Here is a 21,002-nt window from a genome sequence, read left to right as displayed (position 1 = left end):
GTGCACTACCAGCTCTTCTCTTCCTCACCCAGGAAGCTGGAGTGTGCCATTTAATGTACGACTCTCTGGTCTGTGCGCACTCAGTGGATGCTTATTTAAGTCATACGTTATTCTGACGACTTTCTCATCCACTTCTCAACCAGCAACACCAATTTCTTCCTTCCGGCCAACAATAAATAACAACAGCAGGAAGTTTTACTCCATAAAGCATTAATAAGATATTTTAATGAGAAAAAAAATCTTAGTCTTATGTTTCTATTCAAAGACACTCAAAACTAGTTTTTCCCTGCTCATCCCTTCTAACTGCAACTTTATTTGTGACCATGTAATAAAGGCCAGTTTAAAGATTTTTTTTTTAAAAAGTTTAAACCTTTTTAAAAAAGATTAAACAACCAGGCTAGCAAAAAGGTACTCAATACATACTTTCCTTATATCAAACAAGCTAATATTTCAGTACAATGTAACTATACAGAATATATACAATACACATATGTTCACAAAGCAAACACTAGGCTCAGAACAGAGTTGAAAAAACATGATATTCACATTGATTACAATAACTCTAAAAATGATTGTAACGTTGAAACGGCACTTAGTTTACAAAAAAGTCACAAAAATATATATATATATATATGAAGTCACCAAGAACTATGGTTCCTGTAAAATACTAATAGCCAGATACTAGTATATAAAATGTGAACTTCTGACATTGTATACATTTTTAGGAAATAAAAGAAAACAAAATCCAAAACCATTTTCGTTATTGTTGAAAGTCAAACATGCCAAGTAACTTAGCTATGGCCACTGTCACCAAGTAAAGCCATATTTAAATGAGATGACAACTGGATACAAAGCTGGTGAACTGGGAACTGGCACAGTTGAGAGAGTTGCACTGGTTCTAGGAGAGGGTAGAAGACATAAAAACACCCATCCACATACTTAATTCACATTTCTGCTCCAGCATTACCCTCCCCCAAGGGTTTCACAAAATGTCAGTGCCCAAAAAGAATCATAATGCTGCAAGGTGAAAAAGTTTCCCCCAGACTTCCTTGATGTTGGCCTATAGGAAAATATTAAGCATGCATCGGCTAAACAAAGCAGTCAGTCACCCATCTGGAAAACTGTGGTGCACAGTTTCCTCCCAGGCTGGTTGTACTAGAAAGTACTCCAGTTTTTAAATGGAGCGATATTTATATGTTAGCTCTGTAAAATATTGAGCTACTGTAGCAGCAAATATTAAATTACAGAAACAAAACCACAATTTTATTTAAAAATTCATTTCTGTGACATCAAAACAATTTTTCTCTCGTATCTGTCTCCTGTAACCAGACATCAAATTCTTCTATCACTGAAGTATGGTCAAATTCAATCTTTCTCATTATGCTGCTGTGGAAAAAGACAAGTCCTAATCTGGAAAATTTTAATTTACTCTTAAAAATGAGAATACAGGAATTTCAAAGTAAAAAAAAAAAGTCTGTTCTAAAAGCATCTCACAAATATATATATTTAAATATTAAAATAGGCTACCTAGGATTTTTATAAAATGGCTTTTGAAAAGATAGTAGAGGCACAAAGATGCCATATACTATCTTCCAATTGGACATAAGGTGCCACAAGGGTGCCCTACAAAGAGGCAGGCAATTTCTATCTGATGCAACAGGAGGCACCAGTAACAACAGAAAAATCAAATATATTATTGGGACTTGGATCAAAACCAAATTTTACTCTATTAGGGACTTTTTTTTTTTCTTTTTCATTATCTTGAAATATATGCATTAGAAGCCATCACTTTGTATAAGGAAGAAAATGAATACTTATGATCTTACTCCTTCCAAATACCTGGTGGCATTCATTTCAGGCACCTGAAAGATGAGAAGCAGTGCAACGTTCAGTAATTTAATGGACTGCTCTCAGTATGAGAGACTTTACATAGCATCTATCAACTTGAAAATTAAACTGCTAACTGAAATAAAACAAAGCTTTTAGAGAAAACACATTTACAACCTAATCATAGAAAAGGTTCTCTCTAAAAAACAGATGTTTCTAGAAACTGCACGAAAGGCTTCCCACCTTTAAATGAACACAGCTTCCACTAAATGCCAATGGAAACATGTGTTAAGGGGAGATGACTGGCTCCTCTTAAAGTAGGGAAGATTTATCCTTCCTTAAAGGTGATGTACTTTGGTAACCTGAACATTCAATTACAGGATGATTTTTTAGCTTGTTTAACTGGATTATGAAATCTGGATATAGTCAGTCCAGCATTTGGAAAAACAAGGATAATTTAATAAAAGTCATGACACTAGCCCCTCAAACCATCGAGCAGCGATTTTGTCAATAAATCATCAAAACTGAACCCAGGGCTTTAAGCTTACTTAGCAAAATTAGTCAATTTAAAAGAGAAAGGCAATAATCAAAGAAATAGATTTTATAAACCAGGCACTTCAAACTGAAATTAAAAATTTTAAAGTTAAAAAAATTTTTTTAAAAAAGTTTTTGTTTTCAGTCAATGGTCTCAACTTTTAAATTCTTTGTAAACTATTACATACACAGGAACCTTGGTATTAGTTGTAACTGGCATGGGGCCTGCACAGAGGAAGCTTACTTAAAGTAGCATGAGCACTTTAAGGCAGTTTCGTATTTTGGATACTGCTAAACTGAGACTCCAATAACATCGCCTGACATCTCCGCACAGACTATCTGTAAAGACCTGGAACTGTTTTTTTCTATCATAAAAATATAATCACTACAACGTAGTGGAAATATCCAACTGTATTAGTTTAGTATGAGGTAAAAAAAAAAAAAAGTACAACTAGGATGTCACTAAGAGTCTACACCCCATAATCTGATATAAGCTTAACTCCCCCATTAATAAATTTCAACACATTTATAATCTAAGAACAAAATATCCACAGAATGTCTGCTCCTTAGTTGAACCCGGAAATTGGTTCAATTCCACTTCACTGTTTAATCTGAACCATTATTGCTTTTGGCAAATTCAGCTTGCTGAGGACTTTCCAAATAAAAATACCCTATATCATCACATTCAGTCAAGCAATATGACACTAAAAAAGTGGGTATAAGCAAAATAAAAAATAAATTTAAATTTTGACCATTTTAGCTTAAAGCTAAAGGAGTATGCTTAGCTATAAATATTCCTCATAGATGTGTTTATATAATAGAACCCTCCCCAATTTTGTTCCACTGCTTCAGAAAGGAAAAATCTAGTTTCTATATATTCTCTCTCAGTTACTTTTAAAATCTGAATATATTATAAATAAAGTATCTTATGTCAATAACTTAGAGTGAAAATCACATTTATTACATTTTAGCAACTTTGGGTCGCTTCCAAATGCAAACTTTACTAGTCACCCTCTCCCCCAGTTAATATTAATATCTAGAAAACGATTCTCCCTCACTTGGATGTGTATTTCAGAGTTATAACTTCACATTTTGCAGATGAGTGAAAATAGAGTAAGTGCCACATGAAAGTTTCTAATTCTCTTCATCAATTCATCAAATCTCAAACTCCTTTCAGTTAAGATACTACAATTTTAGGACTGTTCATTCATCAAGCAATAACAATGATTCTCTCCATGTGGTATAGTAGAGAGTTGCCCTTACCTTATACAGTAATGTATTTTTCAGGGACTACAAATCTAAGAGACTAAAATTGATCTGAGAATCTTCAAAATTAACAGCCACTAAACAAGATAATTGGCCTCTATTTAGATTGAGTACAAAAATAAAATAGTGAAAGAGTGAATAAAAGACTGAAAGAGTTGATACAGCTTCCAAAGTTTCCCAGGGAATCACTTATACAATGGGGAGAGTCTGGCTCAGTAGTCAGAAGGTAACAGAGGTACCAATGATACTGCATTAGATATGCTGACTAGTCCATTCCATTTGATAAAATATTGTAACAAAACACAAGTTTTTCTGTTTGTTTTTAAAACCAAAGGGCATGTGTCATAACATGGAACCAAATTACTTAACCCAGAATGGTTGCTGAGAGGTTAAAAATATAAGACTGAATGACGCTAAACACTTTAGTACACTTTGTCTCGCTGAAATTGAGAACTTTAAAAACTGGCGATGTAATCAAATGTGCAACTAATTATGTGAAATACAAATTAAGAAGATTACTTGAAATTCCAAATAAGAGAAATTCATTTAAATGAATTTTGGATGATAATTTCCATCTGTATCCATTTATAAAAAATTTGAAATAAAAAAACCCAATATTAATCCTTTTGTTTCTGAATTATTACAATCACTGTCACGCTAGATGCTTCCATTGTTAGAATACACCCCTAAAAATGGAAAGAATGACTGCAGGAGCTGTAACATCGAGTATCGCAGCGAGCATCTTTACTCATTTCTAAAGTGTATCACACCTATTTGGTAGCATAAAAATGGAAAATAAATGCTTTTCTTGTATAAAATACTTGGTTTTAAAAAGGCAATTTATCCTGCATCCTAAAATTTAAGCCCTTTAAATATCACAAAGTTACCCTCTTGGGCCTTAACAAAGAACTATGCTTAAGTATTCTAAACTGGAATTTTCTGTTTAGTTTCACTGGCAATTTCTAATGGATGGGATAATATAACTGGCTTTCACCTCTTCGCAATGTTTCCATATATTCTGGTAAAACTTATACATTCAGGTATCCCTCTCTTTGATGAATTTTAAATAAACCTAAATAACACTATATACATTTATCCCTTGCAGCTTAGTTTCCTAAAACAGATCCATAAGCTAAAAATCCTTAAACTATCAAGAAAAATGCAGAGCCTCAATGAAAGAGAAAAAAGGCCTCTGTTCATATCATTTTATGTTAAATACTTGTTAGCTACTTGTATTGATAAGATTTGTGGAATAAACAAACCAAGTTTACATTTTCATAGTATATTCAATTTTTTCATTAAACTTGGAAATCTGTGCAATTCGTAATTATCAATGAAAATCTAAAGTTTCCATTTGGGAAAGAATAGCCAGTAGTAGTAATCCTACACTTCTGAGAGCACAGACCACTTCAGAGCTGCCAAAATTGTGGCCTCTTTTAACGTAGAGTTCTCAGGATAGGGGATGTGCTTAAATGCTTTCAACCATACAAATCCCCAGTTTTCTTTTCTTTAACCCTATTTCTTTCTGTTTTTTCTTCCTTCTTTTTGCTTCCTAAAAAAAACAAAAAAACAAAAAAACCCAACTCTCAGAACTAAAGGCAACAATGATTCCTGGTCATAATTTTACCTATTCTTTGTTTTGCCAATATAAGACTTTAAAATTAACTCCAAGGTTTATCCATTGGTAGGCATAATAATTTTCAGGAATATGTATATGTATGACATTAAAAATAAAAATTCCTGACCTTTCTAGTCAAGACACAGTACTGTTACTGATGAAGTATCCCAGTCTGTTGCAAAAAAGTAATTCAACCCTATTAGTAAAGAAGCATAAAGGGTGGAAGCCCTTCATCACTTGTGTATGTTGTTCTTCCTGAAAGTAATATACCTATGTTTGGGAGCAAAGGGGGAAAACAGGTTCAAGACGGAGATAAGGAGTTGAAAACAAGGTAAAGACAGCAGAATCTAGAAAAGGAATGCTACCTGGAAAAAAAAAATCCTCAATGCATTTACTCTCCCTTCCTTTATATTTGTGGGAGGAAAATCAATCAGAATTAGCCAATTAAAAAAATGAAACAAGTAAAATCACTATAACTTAAAAATTAATTTTATTATTAAGGTCTAGCACCCAGACAGAAATTCAGGTCTCTTGTTTTGAATAAGAAACTGTATTTAGTTTCTTTTTCTAATATAATCAGGTGTTTTCATAATTATTAAACTTTGGGTATATACGTAGAAAAAAAGTTATTCAGAAGTTCTTTGTTCATGGACTCATGAATATTTAGGGTCAAGGTCAGTGATGCTTTAATGGCACCAGATGAAAAGTATACTCCAGTCTAGAATATCACATAAATTTCAACTATAAACAGGAAATTTCATTTTTTTTAGCAGCAAAAGAGGTGATATTAATTTAAGGTTTTTAGTTTTTTTAGTCTTGATTCTTTTTCCCCCTAGATTGTTGAGTCATAGATCATTAATTTAAAGCCTCTTATCTTTTACATTATTGCTTACATTGTGTAAAAACTACACTAACCCTTTTAATAAACCTGGCACTATCTAAAAATATTTTGGAACAAAAAACAAAGTATCACTGACATATGGAACTTTGTAAACCATCTTAGCTGGGTTAAGAACCATAGCCTTAACAGAATTCTTTTATTTTGTCCAAATTAGCACAATAGAAACATCCCCAAGATTACATAAACCTATATATAAATATATTGTTATCTCCAATATTTTTCCTTTATATGATGTCATGCCAGTATTTGCAAGAGGAAATATTGTTTATGGGGCAAGAAGAAAAATGATTTAGGCAATGACCTAATTAGCCAGGCACTGACATTCAAAGACCAGGTGGGTAAATAACAATTTTAGTCAGAAAAGCAGTATTAAAAGAGTTCCTATAAAGCTGAGATTTATGTATTTCATTTTTCGACTCCTGGTCATTTCATGCACAGCCTGACTATTCTCAATCACGGTTCTCTGATTTCATGGAAGAAAGATAGATTATTTGGAGTGGTACTAAAAAAGTTCAGGGAATGCTATCCCAACACCAAATTTTTACTGTGAAAAATAACAGAAATGACAAAGCTTAAAAAAAAGAAGAGGAGAAAAGAGTACATTGGATTCCAGAAGTATTTACCCTAATAATTTTTAGGAAAGCTTACCGTAAATATTTCTAAAACCAACAGGCTTTACAAAATATTGTACAATGTCCTGTGTATAGGAGTAAACATGTATTCAGGCTACCTGTCAAATTCTGTTCAGTAATTCGTTTCTGGTGTACCCTTTCATCTCAGGAAGGTCAACAATCATCTGAATTCTTCTTTACCTAATGATCTCGTTAGCCTACTTTTAATAATGGAAGAAGAAACTGATATATGCCTTAGGTCAACTGGTTCTCCTTAAGTCTCATAGTTTCAATTATGTTTCAACATCGTGTTACTGTGCACTTACAGAAGCAATCTCTCAGTCATGAAAAATAAAACATTAGTTGTGGGGCTTACAAAGTAAAAAGGGAAATTCTTTCCCAAACCCTTTTTTGTTTAAAAAATTAATTAAATTTAAATGTACAAGACCAAGCACAGGCACTTTCCAAAAACCAAAAATGAAGCCAAACCATGAAATTACTCAATGGTTATAGAAGACAGCTCTGATTTTGGGGGGTCATCTCTGGTTGCCTCAGTACAAGCACTGGTCTTTGGCTGCTCTGGCATTTCTTCCTCTTTTTCTGCCAGCCCACCAAGAGACCCCAAGGGGAAAGTGCTTTCACAATTCTGGGTCGAGGAGACCTGTGAAATTACAGGCATTTGAACAGAGGAGTTGCTTTCAAAACTGTGTTCTCCAAGATCATACTGAACAAGGGTCTCTTCTTGCTCCTGGTTTAAGTAGTCCGGTACTAGGAAATCACTAGATAAGAGGCAAAGGATGAAAGAGGGAGTTAATTTTCAAACCAGTAATAAATTAGCCACAATAAAAAGACCTGATTTGTAAAACAAGACTGGGATTTTTCATTTCTCTAATTCTTGACTGATTAGATATAATTCAGGATTTTCAATTTCTAAGCTTTACTAAATATGAACCAAAACCATCCATCAGAACCAAAGTACAACTCTCTCTAACCACCAATAGATAAGATTATCACCTTCCTTGTCATTTTAGACACCTAAACAGCCTTTCTTGTTCTATGTAGAAGAGTTTCTGTATACAAACAAATGCAATTAGCATGCTCACTTAAGCAAAGATCATTTGAATAACTTATGCTTAACCTTTCTTGGATTACATACTAATTAAGAGGTATATAAACTTAGCTTTTTATTACTTCCTGGATATAAGTTAGTTAAGAAACTAAGTTCTTATACATAAATGGCATTATATTTGAAAATGAATGTCATGAGATTGGTTATATATTAGTCCTCAGGAAGTATTTATTAATATTGAAAATATTTAATATTCTATTAGAATAATTAAAATATTTAATTTTTGAATATGGACAGTCAAATATACCAAAATTTTAACAACAGTGGATATTATCCCTGAGTGGTGAGATCAGAAAATATTTTAATTTCTTATATTTTATACTTTCCTATATTCACTAAATTTTCTACTATATGCATTTTTTGTAAAAGAATAAACATTATAAAATAAATCTTAGATGCTTTAATTAAATCTTTATTGCTGAACTAAAAAAAAGTTCATTCTACTAGGAATGTCAATAACTAATACATTTAAGAAGGTTATTTTATAATTTGTCCAGTATTAATAAAAAAATTAAAGTATGTTCATCTGCAAAGCAATTTAAAATTTCCTATGTTATATTTTCTAAAAAGAAAGGAGGAATGGACGATAGAGGGCTCTGTACAGGGAAGATACAGGCAACAGGAGTGGTTAACTGAGACACTATTTTAGTTCTGAACAAACAATGTTTGATATGACATATAGAATTTAGGTTTAGTGATAGGACAACCAGACACTCAGACATGATTAAACAACATGAATGTCGGGTTTGGAGAGAAAAACAAAATCTATGCAGCAATAATTTGGAATTTATTGAAAAATGAGATTTAAAAAAATAAGGACGGTTTAAAATTCAAAAGTTTACGAAGATTTCATTTAATAAAAAACAAAGGATGCCTACAGATGTGTATTTCTGATAAAATATTAAAAAAAGATGACAGAATTTTGTATCCAGAGACCTTAGAAATCATCTTTAAAGCTTACATTATATCTTTCTCTATGTTTCAAGCTTCTTCATTTGTAAAGTGACACGTTCAGTCATAACAGCAGTTACTGGTAGAGCCAGAACTAGAACCTGATTTCCTTGGATACTCTATAAATCAGAAAGGAACTCTATTATAATAAATTATTAATATTAAAAGCATGGAGCTCTAAATTGAAAGAAAAAGGAAATTTGATCTAAATAGTCATATCTCCATCATAGTTGCTGTTGAAGTTTCTTTCTTTATTGGTAAATATATGTTCCTTTATATAGAATTTTAAAAAATGAGTAGTGGTCAAAAATTTTACTGACATCCAAAGAGTCCGAAGTAATTCAGTATCACTAAGATCATCTGACATGGTAAATTTTCCAATAAGGTCTATATTACTTATTTTATTGAAAAAACAAAAACACAAAAAACAAAACAAAACAAAACAAAAAAGACAAAGCAAGAGGTAAGTAGTCTACTTCTGTAGGGAAAAATTTCCAATACCAACTAGAAAAATATTTATAATTGTATACTTAGAAGACTCAGCAAAATTTCATCAGATCAGGAGATCAGAGTATGGAGAGTGGGAATTTAAAAGGAATGTGACTGATTAGCTGGCAACCTGATAAAAAACACAGCAGGCTGCCCTAAAAGCAGGAAAAGAGAGTTTAGTCAGCAGTTTTCCTGGTTCGTTTTTGTTGTGCACCTCACCTGCTCTGGAAGTAGTTTGCTAGCTCTGACGCTTCATGGTTCAGACTCCTCAGGTGCACGATTAAATTTCCAGAGTTGGTGAACATGGCGCCACATGTTTTGCACTCGTAAATCCGAGGCTTGCGGATAATGTGCCGGGAAACCCTCATGTGGTGTTTATATTCCCCGAAGGAAGTGAAAGTGGCACTACATATCTGGCACCGGAAACAGCGTTTACCTTCATGCTTTAGGCGATGCATCTTTAGCGAGTAAGCCCTGGTGAACTTTTTCCCACAGCGGTCACACTGAAATGGTTTAATTCCTACAAAATCAAGCAAAACAAAATATTATCTAAAAACAAAATACAATGAAAGGTCACAAACCTCACAAATTTCTGAATTATAATTTTGTAGCATTAGGTAATTTAAAAAGACAAAAATCACCAGCAAAAATGGATTCCAATTCAACATCTCAGAAAAGTACAGAAAATTTGAAAAGACACTAGTGCTTAAAAAAAAAAAAAAAAGGAAGGCATTAGAGGGAGAGGTAAACTCGTTAATATACACTGAAGTTGATTTTTGAATATTCTTCTAAATCGTCTAGTTTATAGATTTCAAAACATAATTTAATCACAGTATTTAAAGAGTTGAAATCTCCATAAAACATTATTTATTTCAATTTCATTAAAGTAGTACAGTTTATACTGAAAAGATGAAAAAGGACCTACTCTTCATTCCCTGAGAGAGAAATGAGAAGAAAAAAGGAAAATTCTAACATCTCTGAACATAATTAAAAATCATAGAACTATCATTTGGTGAAATGGGTTTTTGGGCATTTAATGTAAAGTGATAGAAAAATATGTAGAAACTAATATGTGAATTTAGCAAGTATATTGTCTCTTCCAAGTAATTCTCATAGTTCTGGCAAAAAAATTTTAAAAACCTTCAAAATACAATCTGTTGATTTAATAAAGTCATAGGAAATTGATGTTAGCTCAAGGGCTATTAGACCTATCTAGGGCACAGGAAAGTTAAGATAATCACACAGCCGAAAACAGTAGCAAAGACTTCCTACTCTATCAGAGGTCAGTGTTTTACCCACAAGAATTTTGTTGCCGTTATGTGATCACTGAACTTAAATTTCAAATCTGTTTTATGTGTCATTTATTAAAAATCTTTTATACTAAAAAATACTAAAAGCTGATTAATCAGGGCACAGAGAAATTTAGGATTGCAGAATTGAAATTAAATTATTGCTATTGAATTTTAAAAAACACTTATTTGGAAATAATTCCAACCTTAAAGAGAAGTTATAAGAATAGTACAAAGAACACCAATAAATACCCTTTTAATTTCATTTGCTCTACCATATTTGTGCTTCTCTATTGCACATATACGCACACACCCAACATATCCAATACCTTTTATTTATGTATTATACACATATACCCCTTCAAGTTTTAATCTGAATACTTATGCCTGTGGCAAATGTGCTAAGCAAATAGCTTTCTGACACCGTAACAGTTAAGCAACAGACTAAGGCTTATCTGATTTCTCAGAGACATATTTTTTAAACCCCAAAACACCTGTTTTCTATTTTTAACTGGGATTTCTAAATATAATGTTTCAAGTACTCATTTATGCAACAATCGGGAAGGTGAAATTACCTGAGTGGATGAGCATGTGCTGTTTTAGGTTCTGAATACGGGTGAATCGTACCCCACAAGTTGGACACTGAAAAGGTCTATCTGGACCATTTGGACTTGGTCGTTCTGTACTGCTGGTAGAAGGAGCAATGTAGAGTTGGTAGGGATACTGAACATTTTCCAATCTAAAAAAACAGACCAAAGAAGGCAACCAGATTCTGATTTTTAAGTTGAATAAACATTTCTGCACAACTTTAAATGACAAAAGAAAAAATGACTATTTGAGAATTTAACTGTTAGATTAAAAGTTTCATTCATAGCAATATGAAAATGTTCAGAACGTCCAGCCATCTTAAGTAACATATCAAAAATGATTTTACCTCAGGCATCCTTAATCTCTCTAATCCTTTCCTTCTTAACACTGCTTTAATTTAGGTCTTCATCAATACAAGGCTGAGTAACTCCCTCTCTTTAGCCCCCTCACCCCTCCAAATCCATCCTTCTGTTTCACAGCGATCTGATTAAACCAGCCACTCCCTCTTTAAAATCCTGCAATGGCTCGCTGTTACCTTCAAAGTCTAAACCCCTTTGCAAAGCATAGGAGATCCTTATGATCTGGGTTCTGTTACTTTTCCAGCCTCATTTCTTCTCATATTGCTCAAACATACTATATACTATATGTATAATATATTATATAATTATATTATATTATATAGTACATATTTCTCTCAATGCTGTGCTTTTGTACATTTAACTGATGATGATGTTTAGAGATGGGGAAGACTGGATGAGCAGGATTTAGGTGGGGAGTTAGCCAATGTTAAGTCTGAAATGCCCCTTATATATCTATGTGGAAATATGAAGCAGGGAGGGACAGTCTGAAGGTAATGACTTGGGAGTTATGGGTATATAGATGAGGACTTGGCAATCGTTCTCTGTAGTAGGTCAAACAATAAATATTTTTGGCTTTGCACATCACATGATCTCTGTTTCAACCACTCAACTTGCCCATTCACAGACAATTCGCATAAACAAATGAGCATGGCTTACTGGAACATCTGATTTACAAATAAAGATGGTGAACTGGAATTGGCCTGCAGTTCATAGTTCACCAATCCCTGATATAGATACTAGTTAGAAGTAATGGGCCTGGGCAGATTTAAAATGCCAAAAAACGCTGTATAGCTGGTCTAATTCATGATGTAATGACCTCTTTACTCTGAAAAATAAAATGAGGTACCAATAAACTTCTTATATCCAGTTACAGTGTTTGGATGTATAGTTGCAAACACAGCCCTTTATAAGAAAAGGACATACTACGTTGGCACTAACCGATCATCATCATCTGGATGAGCATTGGTGCCGGAAGTGCTCTGAAGTGTAGGTAACCCCTCAGTGACGCCTTCATCCACTGAGCCTGTGAATACAAGGACAAAAAGAGGACAGTGGTCAATACTGTGGTATAAATAAGCCAAGATATTAATTGCAATCTGTATCTCCAAGCCCCTAAAACACAGAACATAAAGAAATCGTTAACTAGAAATCATATGTAAGACAACAGCCTTATATTACTACTTAAATTCTTTTAGGAGTATTTCTTTGATATAAGTTTCAGAAACAAGCAAATTCAAATGTAAACTAAACAAAAATTTGCATAAAATTAAATAATGTTGTAACAATCATTTAAGGAAGCACTAGTTTTATTTTTGAAAACTTTGTGACATATGACCGTACATAGAACTTTTATGTAGAATTCAAGAGACAGATATAAAGTGAATACATATCTGTGCAACCTCTATACAAGTCCCACTAAAATACCGCCAGCATCCTGTAAGTCCCCATTTACCCTACCCTGATCACAAACCCCTCCTTCCAAGAGGTAAACACTTTTCTTTTATGGTCATTACTTCCTTCCCCTTTTTCTTGTCCCTCTTCTTTTTAAAAGTAATTTTATTTCCAACATATGTACCTATAAACTATGGGTTGGTTCTTCCTGGAACACAGCCACGAACCATCTAGGGCTGCTTTTATACCAGTGGCAGAGCAGAGTCATTGCAGTTGTGACAGAGACCACATGGCAGCTGAGTCTAAAACACTATCATGCCCTTTAAGGGAAATTGGCTGCCCTCACCATCAACAGTACAGTTTTGTATTACTGCCTGCAAACTTTATATACATTGAATTACACTGTATGTACTCTTATGTCTTCTTTCTTTCAATATTGTGGACTGATCCATGCTATTATAGGTGAAAGTTTATACTGTTTGTAATATTCATAATCTATCCATTTCACTTTTAACGTACAGTTTCAGGCTAATATGAACAATGCTGCTGTGAATATTCTTGTGCAAGTAACTTAATGCACATATGCATGTTTTTTTAGGGTTATCTATACCTAAGTATAGAAATTGTTGAGTTGGGGCACCTGGTGGCTCAGTTCATTAAGCATCTATCTTCAGGTCAGGTCATGATCTCAGGGTCCTGGGATCGAGCCCCACACTGGGCTCCCTGCTCAGAGGGGAGCCTGCTTCTCCCTCTCCTCCGCTTGTGCTATGTCTGCTTGTCTCTCTCAAATAAATAAATAAAAAATCTTGAAAAAAAAAAAAGAAATTGCTGGGTCATAGGATATGTGTATCTTTATTAGAAAATGCTAAACTCTTTTCCAAAGTGATGGTACTAAATTTTCATCACTACTTGCAACGAATGAGAATTCTGTCATTTTACCTCCTTAGCAATACCCGCTATCGTTGAATTTTTTAAAATTTTGCCAATCTGGTGGGTGTGGAGCAATATTTCATTGTGGTTTGAGTTATATTTCCCTTATTACCAATGAGGTTGAGAACCTTTTCATATATTTACTGAACCCCCTGTTCTGTGAAATGCCTGTTCGAGTCCTGTTATTGAGTTGTCTACATTTTATTATGAGTTTTTTTCATATTTCAGTGACACATGTTACAAATATTTTTCTCCCTTCCATGGCTTGTCTTTAGATGACCAAAATTTAATTTTTAATTTAACTGAATTTATAAGTATTTTCCTTTACAGCTGTGTCCTTTGGTCTTGTTTTTAAAAATCCTGGGGTGCCTGGCTAGCTTAGTTGGTGGAGCACATGACTCTTGATCTCAGGGTTGTGAGTTTGAGCCCCATGTTGAATGTAGAGGTTACTTAAAAATAAAACCTTAAAAAAATAAAAAATAAAAATCCCTCCCTATCTGAAGTAATCTTATGAAAGATTTTGTTTTGCCCTTGACGTTAGGTCTTTTCTTTAATCCACCTGGAGCTGATTTCATAATCAAACACATTTACTGAAAAGTCTGTCTTTTCTTCTCTGCTCTGTAGGCCTCTAAGTGTGTGGGTCTGTTTCCAGGTTCTCTATTAGTCCCATCTGCTTGTCTGAACTTAAATTAATGCCAGTCTTCAGTTACCAGAGCTTCATGATCCGATGGAGCAGTAAGTCTTCTCATCTTGTTCATTTGCTTCCTGAACTCCTTGGCTATTCTTGGCCCTTTGCATTTCTTTATACATTTTAAAACAAGCTTTTTAAACATAAATGATAATAATCATGCTATTTCCCCTCTACTTTTGGTTTGGAAATGATATAATCTTTCCCTATTTTTACTGGTTACTTTGGAAAATAGACACACAATTACCAAAGTCTGAAGTTAAGCAAAACCTTTGAACATTACAGATCTTTGAAGAGTTTAACTCCATTTTCCACATACTCATATTCTGCAACTTATGAATTACTATTTTACTTCTTTGTTTTGATAAAGTCCCACAAAACATCATTATTCTTTTATGCAAGCAATGTTTACCTACATTTGTCCATATATTTGACCTCTTCCTTCGCTCTTCATTCCTTCTTGTATATTAGACTTTCCATCTGTGCTCACTTTGCTTCTGCCTTTGTTTCACCTTCATTCTCGAGAGATATTTTCACTGTGTGTAGACATCTAGATCGGCAGTTACTTTCTTTTAGCACATTGAGGATATTATTCCACTGGTTTCAGAAGTCATTCTTTTGAAGGTAATGTCTTGTTTTGTCTTATTATTTTCTGAATTTTCTGTATAATGGATCTAGGTTTGAATTTTTATTATTCCTATTTGGGATTTGCTGGCCTCTAATCTATGGATTGGTGCTTTTCATCAATTTTAGAAAATTCTCAGCCATTCTCTTCTCTTCTTAGGGCTCCATCAAACCTACGTTTATATTGTCCATAACCTTTATCCTCTTCTTCACAGTAGTTTCTACCACTGTCCTGTGATGGTTAATTTTGTGTATCAACTTGACTGGGCTAAGGATGCCAAGATACCTGGTAAAACATTATTGCTGGGTGTGTCTGTAAGAACATTTCTGGAAAATATTAGCATCTGAATCGGTAGGCTGAGTAAAGAAGATTCTCCTCACCAATTTCGGGGGGGGGGGAGTGTTCACCCAAACTGTTGAGGCCAGAATAGAACAAAAAGGTAGAAGGGCAAATCTACTCTCTCTCTGCTTGAGCTGGGATATCCATCTTCTGTTCTTGGACACCGGCACTTCCAGTTCACGGGCCTTTGGACTTGAGACCTCCTTATACCACCAGCCCTCCAGTTCTCAGACCTTCGGATTTGTACTGGAATGACACCACCGGCTTTCCAGGGCCTCCAGCTGGTAGATGGTAGACTATGGGACTTATCCTCCATAATCATGTGAGTGAATCCATCCTAAGAAATCTCCTTCTATATACCTATATATATATCCCATTGGGTCTGTTTCTCTGGAGAACCTTAATACAATACAGTCTCTCTCTGGGCAGCATTCAGGTGATTTCTTTCTTTCTTTCTTTTAAAGATGTTATTTATTTGTCAGAGAGAGAGAGAGAGAGAGAACACATATGCACACAAGCAGGGGGAACAGCAGGCAGAGGGAAAAGCAGATGTGGGACTCGATCCCAGGACCCTGGGATCATGACCTGAGCTGAAGGCAGATGCTTAACCAACTGAGCCACGCAGCCATCCCACAAGTGATTTCTTTTAATTTATCTTCTGATTCACCGATTCTCTCTCCTGCAAAATCCAATCTGCTACCAAAATGCTGACAGAGTTCTTTTTTCGGTTGCTTTTTTCTTTTCTGGAAGTCCTATTTTTCTTCCCCCTCAAATCTGCTACAACTTTTTACAGTGTACTGTTGTAATTATTGTTCAAGTTTATGTCATTAAACCTGGTAAGCATATTCATTTTATATCTGTGTGTGAAAACTATGCCAATTTATTTCTGCTGCCTGTTTTTGTTTTCCTGTTGGTTCTCTCTCTGCTGTGTTTCCTTGTACACCCCGGTTGTCTTTCACAGCGGTAATTGCCCTTGAAAATGATTTGTAGAGAGAATGATTTGCTTAGGTTAGGATGGATATGCCCTCTTCCAGAGAAGCTTTATGTTTGCTTCTGCTAGGTTCCTCAAGGGCACTACCTAAACCAAATTCACCGAAATTCCCTGGCCTACTTGTGCAAGGAATAATCAGGTTCTACATCTGCAAGAGGGCTGGTCAGCGGCCACAACTTCTCACAGATGTGTTTTTTACACCTTTTCCTTTCCATCTTCTACTCTGCCCACTGCCAAGGCAGCTATTTCCACATTCCTCTGAAGTCTAGAGGAAGGGGAGCCGATTTAGTTGTAGTGGGAAGTCCTGTGGGGTCCCAACTTAGTGTAGAGCAAGGTCTCTAAGAGCAGCTTTCACATGCTCTGGGCCTTAACTTCTGTTTGCCTTGCTCTTTGAGTTGATGAACCAAAGCCCATTTGTTTTCTGGCAAATGTCTTAGGAAACAACTGGTTTTAGTGCTCTGATATACATTTACCTCTGGGTTGACTTCCCCTTACCCCAAGTTTAACTTGGCAGTTCCCCGACTATCTTTCAAATACTTCTAAGGTAATTAAAAAAAACCCCTCACGTTGTTGTTTTTAGCGGGAGGGAGATCCAAACAACCTAGCCTGTTCTCATCAGAGACTGAACTTTGCCAATGTATTTATTGTATGCAAATAAGCTGTGCTTTACCAAATGAACAAATCTGAGTTAAAGTTGTGTAGTCTACTTTAACAGCAAGCATGCTTTTGGTTGCAGTATTTTAATGAAAGCTAAAATGAACTAACAGTTTGCACAATACCATATACATGTGGATATTTAATAAAAATCATCTGTTATTGGACACTTAGAATGAAATTTCCTTCTCATGAAAACTTAGAATCCAGTACTTCAGTTTTCCCCTTTGGAACACTTGAATTAGCTGACATTATTAAGAAATGAATACATTTTCCACTTAAGTAAAATTTTCCAAAAAAATAACCTAATCCCTTTCAAGGCATCCAAACTTACTTAAGTCATTTGTGCTAGAAAATTTGTGACATTTTGCCTTGACTTCTTATATAAAGAATACTAAATATAATTTTGTTTGTTTCTTGATGAGTCATGGCAATCATCAAGGATACTGATTATTATACTATGTACTATTATACTATAATACATTAATAAGGATTTTTTGAAAGGACACAGGACTGTGTGCATTTACATTCATCCCCAACTGCATCTGTATTCTTTCTGCACACCTCCCTCCCACTCCCCAACCTCACTCTAACTGGTGTGTGTTTAGCATTTCTGTGTGTGCCTTTTCATATTCTCTTTCCCTTACTGTCAAAAGACATTTATGCTTTTCCTCATACCTACTTATCCAACTTATTCCCAATACTTCTGATTTGTTTTTAATACAGATTGGGGGGCCGGATACTGCTAATTTTAAGAAAGAACTGTTCACTTGTCAACATTTCCTTCCCAATTCTCACTTCTTTCCTTAAAGAAAAGGGCACTCAACACTAACATTTCAATCTGTCCTAGGATAAAAACTGGAAAAATCCCAGTATTTGGACCTGGTCACCATGGACACACACAAAAATGTACTTTATAGCAGTATTCTGCAGCTCTTCAGAGTGCAGGCAATATTAAAGCTTACAGGCAAAGACTTGCAAAAAAGGACCGGAGGTGTGAGTAGAGCAAGTCAGGAAGACTGATGTAACTGACAATTTGCTCCTCACAATCAGACCACACTACTTCTAGAGGGCGCAGGGCCTTGGTCAGGTGGAAATAAAAACCACTCTGCTTTGGACTGATTCCAGCATTGTCAAGAGTTTGCTTAAAAAGCTGGTCAAAAGGGGCGCCTGGGTGGCACAGCGGTTAAGCGTCTGCCTTCGGCTCAGGGCGTGATCCTCGCGTTGTGGGATCGAGCCTCACATGAGGCTCCTCCGCTATGAGCCTGCTTCTTCCTCTCCCCCTCCCCCTGCTTGTGTTCCCTCTCTCGCTGGCTGTCTTTATCTCTGTCGAATAAATAAATATAAAATCTTAAAAAAAAAAAAAGCTGGTCAAAAAAGAACTAAAAATGGAGTATAAGATACATCTAGCAGATGGCCCCTCTTAAAACAAAGAATATACTCCTCTTGCCCATGGTTATTAATGCACCAAAAGCTAAAAATAAAAACTACCCCAAGTTAAATTAAGACTTAAAAAGTACACTTTAAGAATTCTATCTGTACTGTGGACATTATGACACATAAAGAGTGTTACATCACTTATGCAACTATTGATAAAAATCTTGTAAACTTTTTCCCAAGGTGATGGTTTTTGCCAATGATAACACAAGTAATCCTATGAATTGGAATTTAATTAAACCAATTTAATAGTGGGATACACAAACAATATTACTTTCCTTGAGGTACAGTGATGCTTCTTAAATTATGAAAATGGAGTTTCCTTTCTACACTATAGGGATTCTGCTTGCAGTGGTAATGAAAGCTAAGAATTCTGAACAGAACGCTCTCACCTTATGAAACAGTAAAGCAGATTTATAGAGACAATCAGCAGTTTATATGGTAAGGGTTATCTTATCAAGAGAGATTCTACTCTCTTCCACCAATTAGTACTATATGACAGCTTCTGTAGCATCAAACGGATTCCTGTCCTGCTGCTAACCATTGCTTAAGTACCCAAGACACAAAAACTCTTCTGGGTGGTGAAAAATAACTCCAGTGGTCATCCACCACTGAACATCTACCATGTGCCACCACTCTTCTACATGTTTTTAAAAGATTATCTCATTTCATACTTGAGAAAGAGAAAAGCAGCCCCTAACATCCAGGAACTGGCCTGACACTGACATTCAGGAGTGGGCATTGTGGTCAGAGCTAGACCCTGGTGCTTTATGTGCACACAAACAATCTCACAGAACAACAACATGAGACCAGGTCACAATGGTCTGAGACAAGACACATAATTTTGTTTAAGCACAGCCAAAAACAAGGTCATTGTGCAATTACAAAAATACCAAACATCCCCTTCTCTAGCTAATAAAAGTTACTGCTGCTATAGGTTCACATTAGTCTGCAATCCTAGATATTTGTTAAGATACACAATCATAGGGATGCCTGGTTGGCTCAGTTGGAAGAGCATGTGACTCCTGATCTCGGGGGTCATGAGTTGGAGCCCCACGATGGGTGTAGAGATTACTAAAAAGAAAAAAGAAAAAAAGATACACAATCATAGTTTTCTCCACTTACTGGTACCCCCAGTCCTGAACAGACCCCACCACTTCCATGAATTCTCCCTAAAATCACCTAACACAAGCCAAATCCTCTAAGCTCTTTCTAACATCCTCTTACTGAGAAGCCCTAAAGACTCCAGGGTGTGTGATCTCCTACAATGCAAATGAGCAATAAACTCAACTTGCTCAATTATAGTTGTGCTCCTGGAAGTCTCTGGCAAACAGGCAATGGCAGGAATGGAGATTCAATTGAAATTCTTGTTCTTTTGCACTGGGCACCTTGTTAACAGAGTACACATCTAAAATCCCTTTTGAGGTGCAACCTGCCCTTGGCTGGGAGGTAAGTTCATTATGAATTGAGCTCAAATATTTCATACTAAAGTCCTTCAGTGGTGGGTATATTTTCTTTTCCTAGAAAATCTTTTGGGAATATTTCGGTTATCTACTCAGATTTGTCACCGTTTCTTGGTGAGATTGTTTTCTAGCCTTCTAATACCTGCTCCTATGATAGGTCTGTCTAGTGTGCTGACTCCTGTCTATAAGAGGAATAGATTATAATAAGGATGGAAATAGGCCCAATTAGTCCATCTGAACTGGGCCTGGAGGCTGAGTTCAGAAGATCTCTGGCAAAAACTTTTCAAAACTACGAGGTATGACACAGATGAACCTTGAAGATATTACAGAAAGTGACAGAAGCCAGTCAGAAAAGACCATATATTGCATGAGCCTACTTATATGAAATATTTAGAAAAGGCAAATCTATAGAGTATATCTGTGTTTGCCTAGGGCTTGGGTGGGACTAGGAGGGATTCACTGCTAAAGGTACAGGATTTCTTTCTAGGGTGATGAAAATGTTATAAACTTAGACTGTGGGGATGGCTGCACAACTTTGTGAATATACTAACAATCACTAAAGTATACACTTTAAATGGGTGAATTTTATATGTAAGTTGTATTTCAATGTTTTTTTTTTCAATCAAGATGTTTTAAAAAAGAAAAACTTTATAAGGACTTTTTCAATTTTGTCTGTGTCCCCAAGAACTGCTTTGCTTACTTTCATATGCTCAGAATCAGGTATTGTCTGGTCCCTGATCAGTGACAATTGGCCTTTAGCTGAGCCCTGAAATAAAAAGTTACATAAGCATTATTCCTATGGACCATTGCAGTTCTCACGAGTTGTCTCAATCTAAAACTGCCGCCCCTTCCAGGCCAAACATCTGCTTCCTTCATGTTTCCTCTCTGTAACACTAATTAATACACTTATCTCTAAACCGA

At 35.2% G+C, this 21,002-nt stretch overlaps 1 protein-coding gene across 4 annotated transcripts in view; it reads right to left on the bottom strand.

The window, feature by feature from the left end:
- Positions 1-203: 203 nt before the first annotated feature.
- ZBTB44 (zinc finger and BTB domain containing 44) overlaps positions 204-21,002 on the bottom strand; it is a 67,117-nt gene continuing 46,318 nt past the window's right edge. For 2 of the 4 annotated variants that reach the window (XM_045783756.2, XM_045783752.2), the window contains 4 exons: positions 12,502-12,586; positions 11,191-11,354; positions 9,546-9,846; positions 204-7,536 (listed from right to left, as the gene is read on the bottom strand). In XM_045783756.2, coding sequence (XP_045639712.1) covers positions 7,254-7,536; positions 9,546-9,846; positions 11,191-11,206 — 600 coding nt within the window. In that variant the 5' untranslated portion in view covers positions 11,207-11,354; positions 12,502-12,586 and the 3' untranslated portion in view covers positions 204-7,253. The remainder of the gene's footprint in view (positions 7,537-9,545; positions 9,847-11,190; positions 11,355-12,501; positions 12,587-21,002) is intronic. The other 2 variants (XM_045783754.2, XM_045783755.2) reach the window with 2 other exon arrangements.

This window comes from Ursus americanus, chromosome 16 (assembly GCF_024610735.1).
Source record: "Ursus americanus isolate L20-20 chromosome 16, mUrsAme1.1.p, whole genome shotgun sequence".
In the NCBI taxonomy this organism is placed as follows: Eukaryota; Metazoa; Chordata; class Mammalia; order Carnivora; family Ursidae; genus Ursus; species Ursus americanus.
This window is presented reverse-complemented; position numbering and strand designations above follow the sequence as displayed.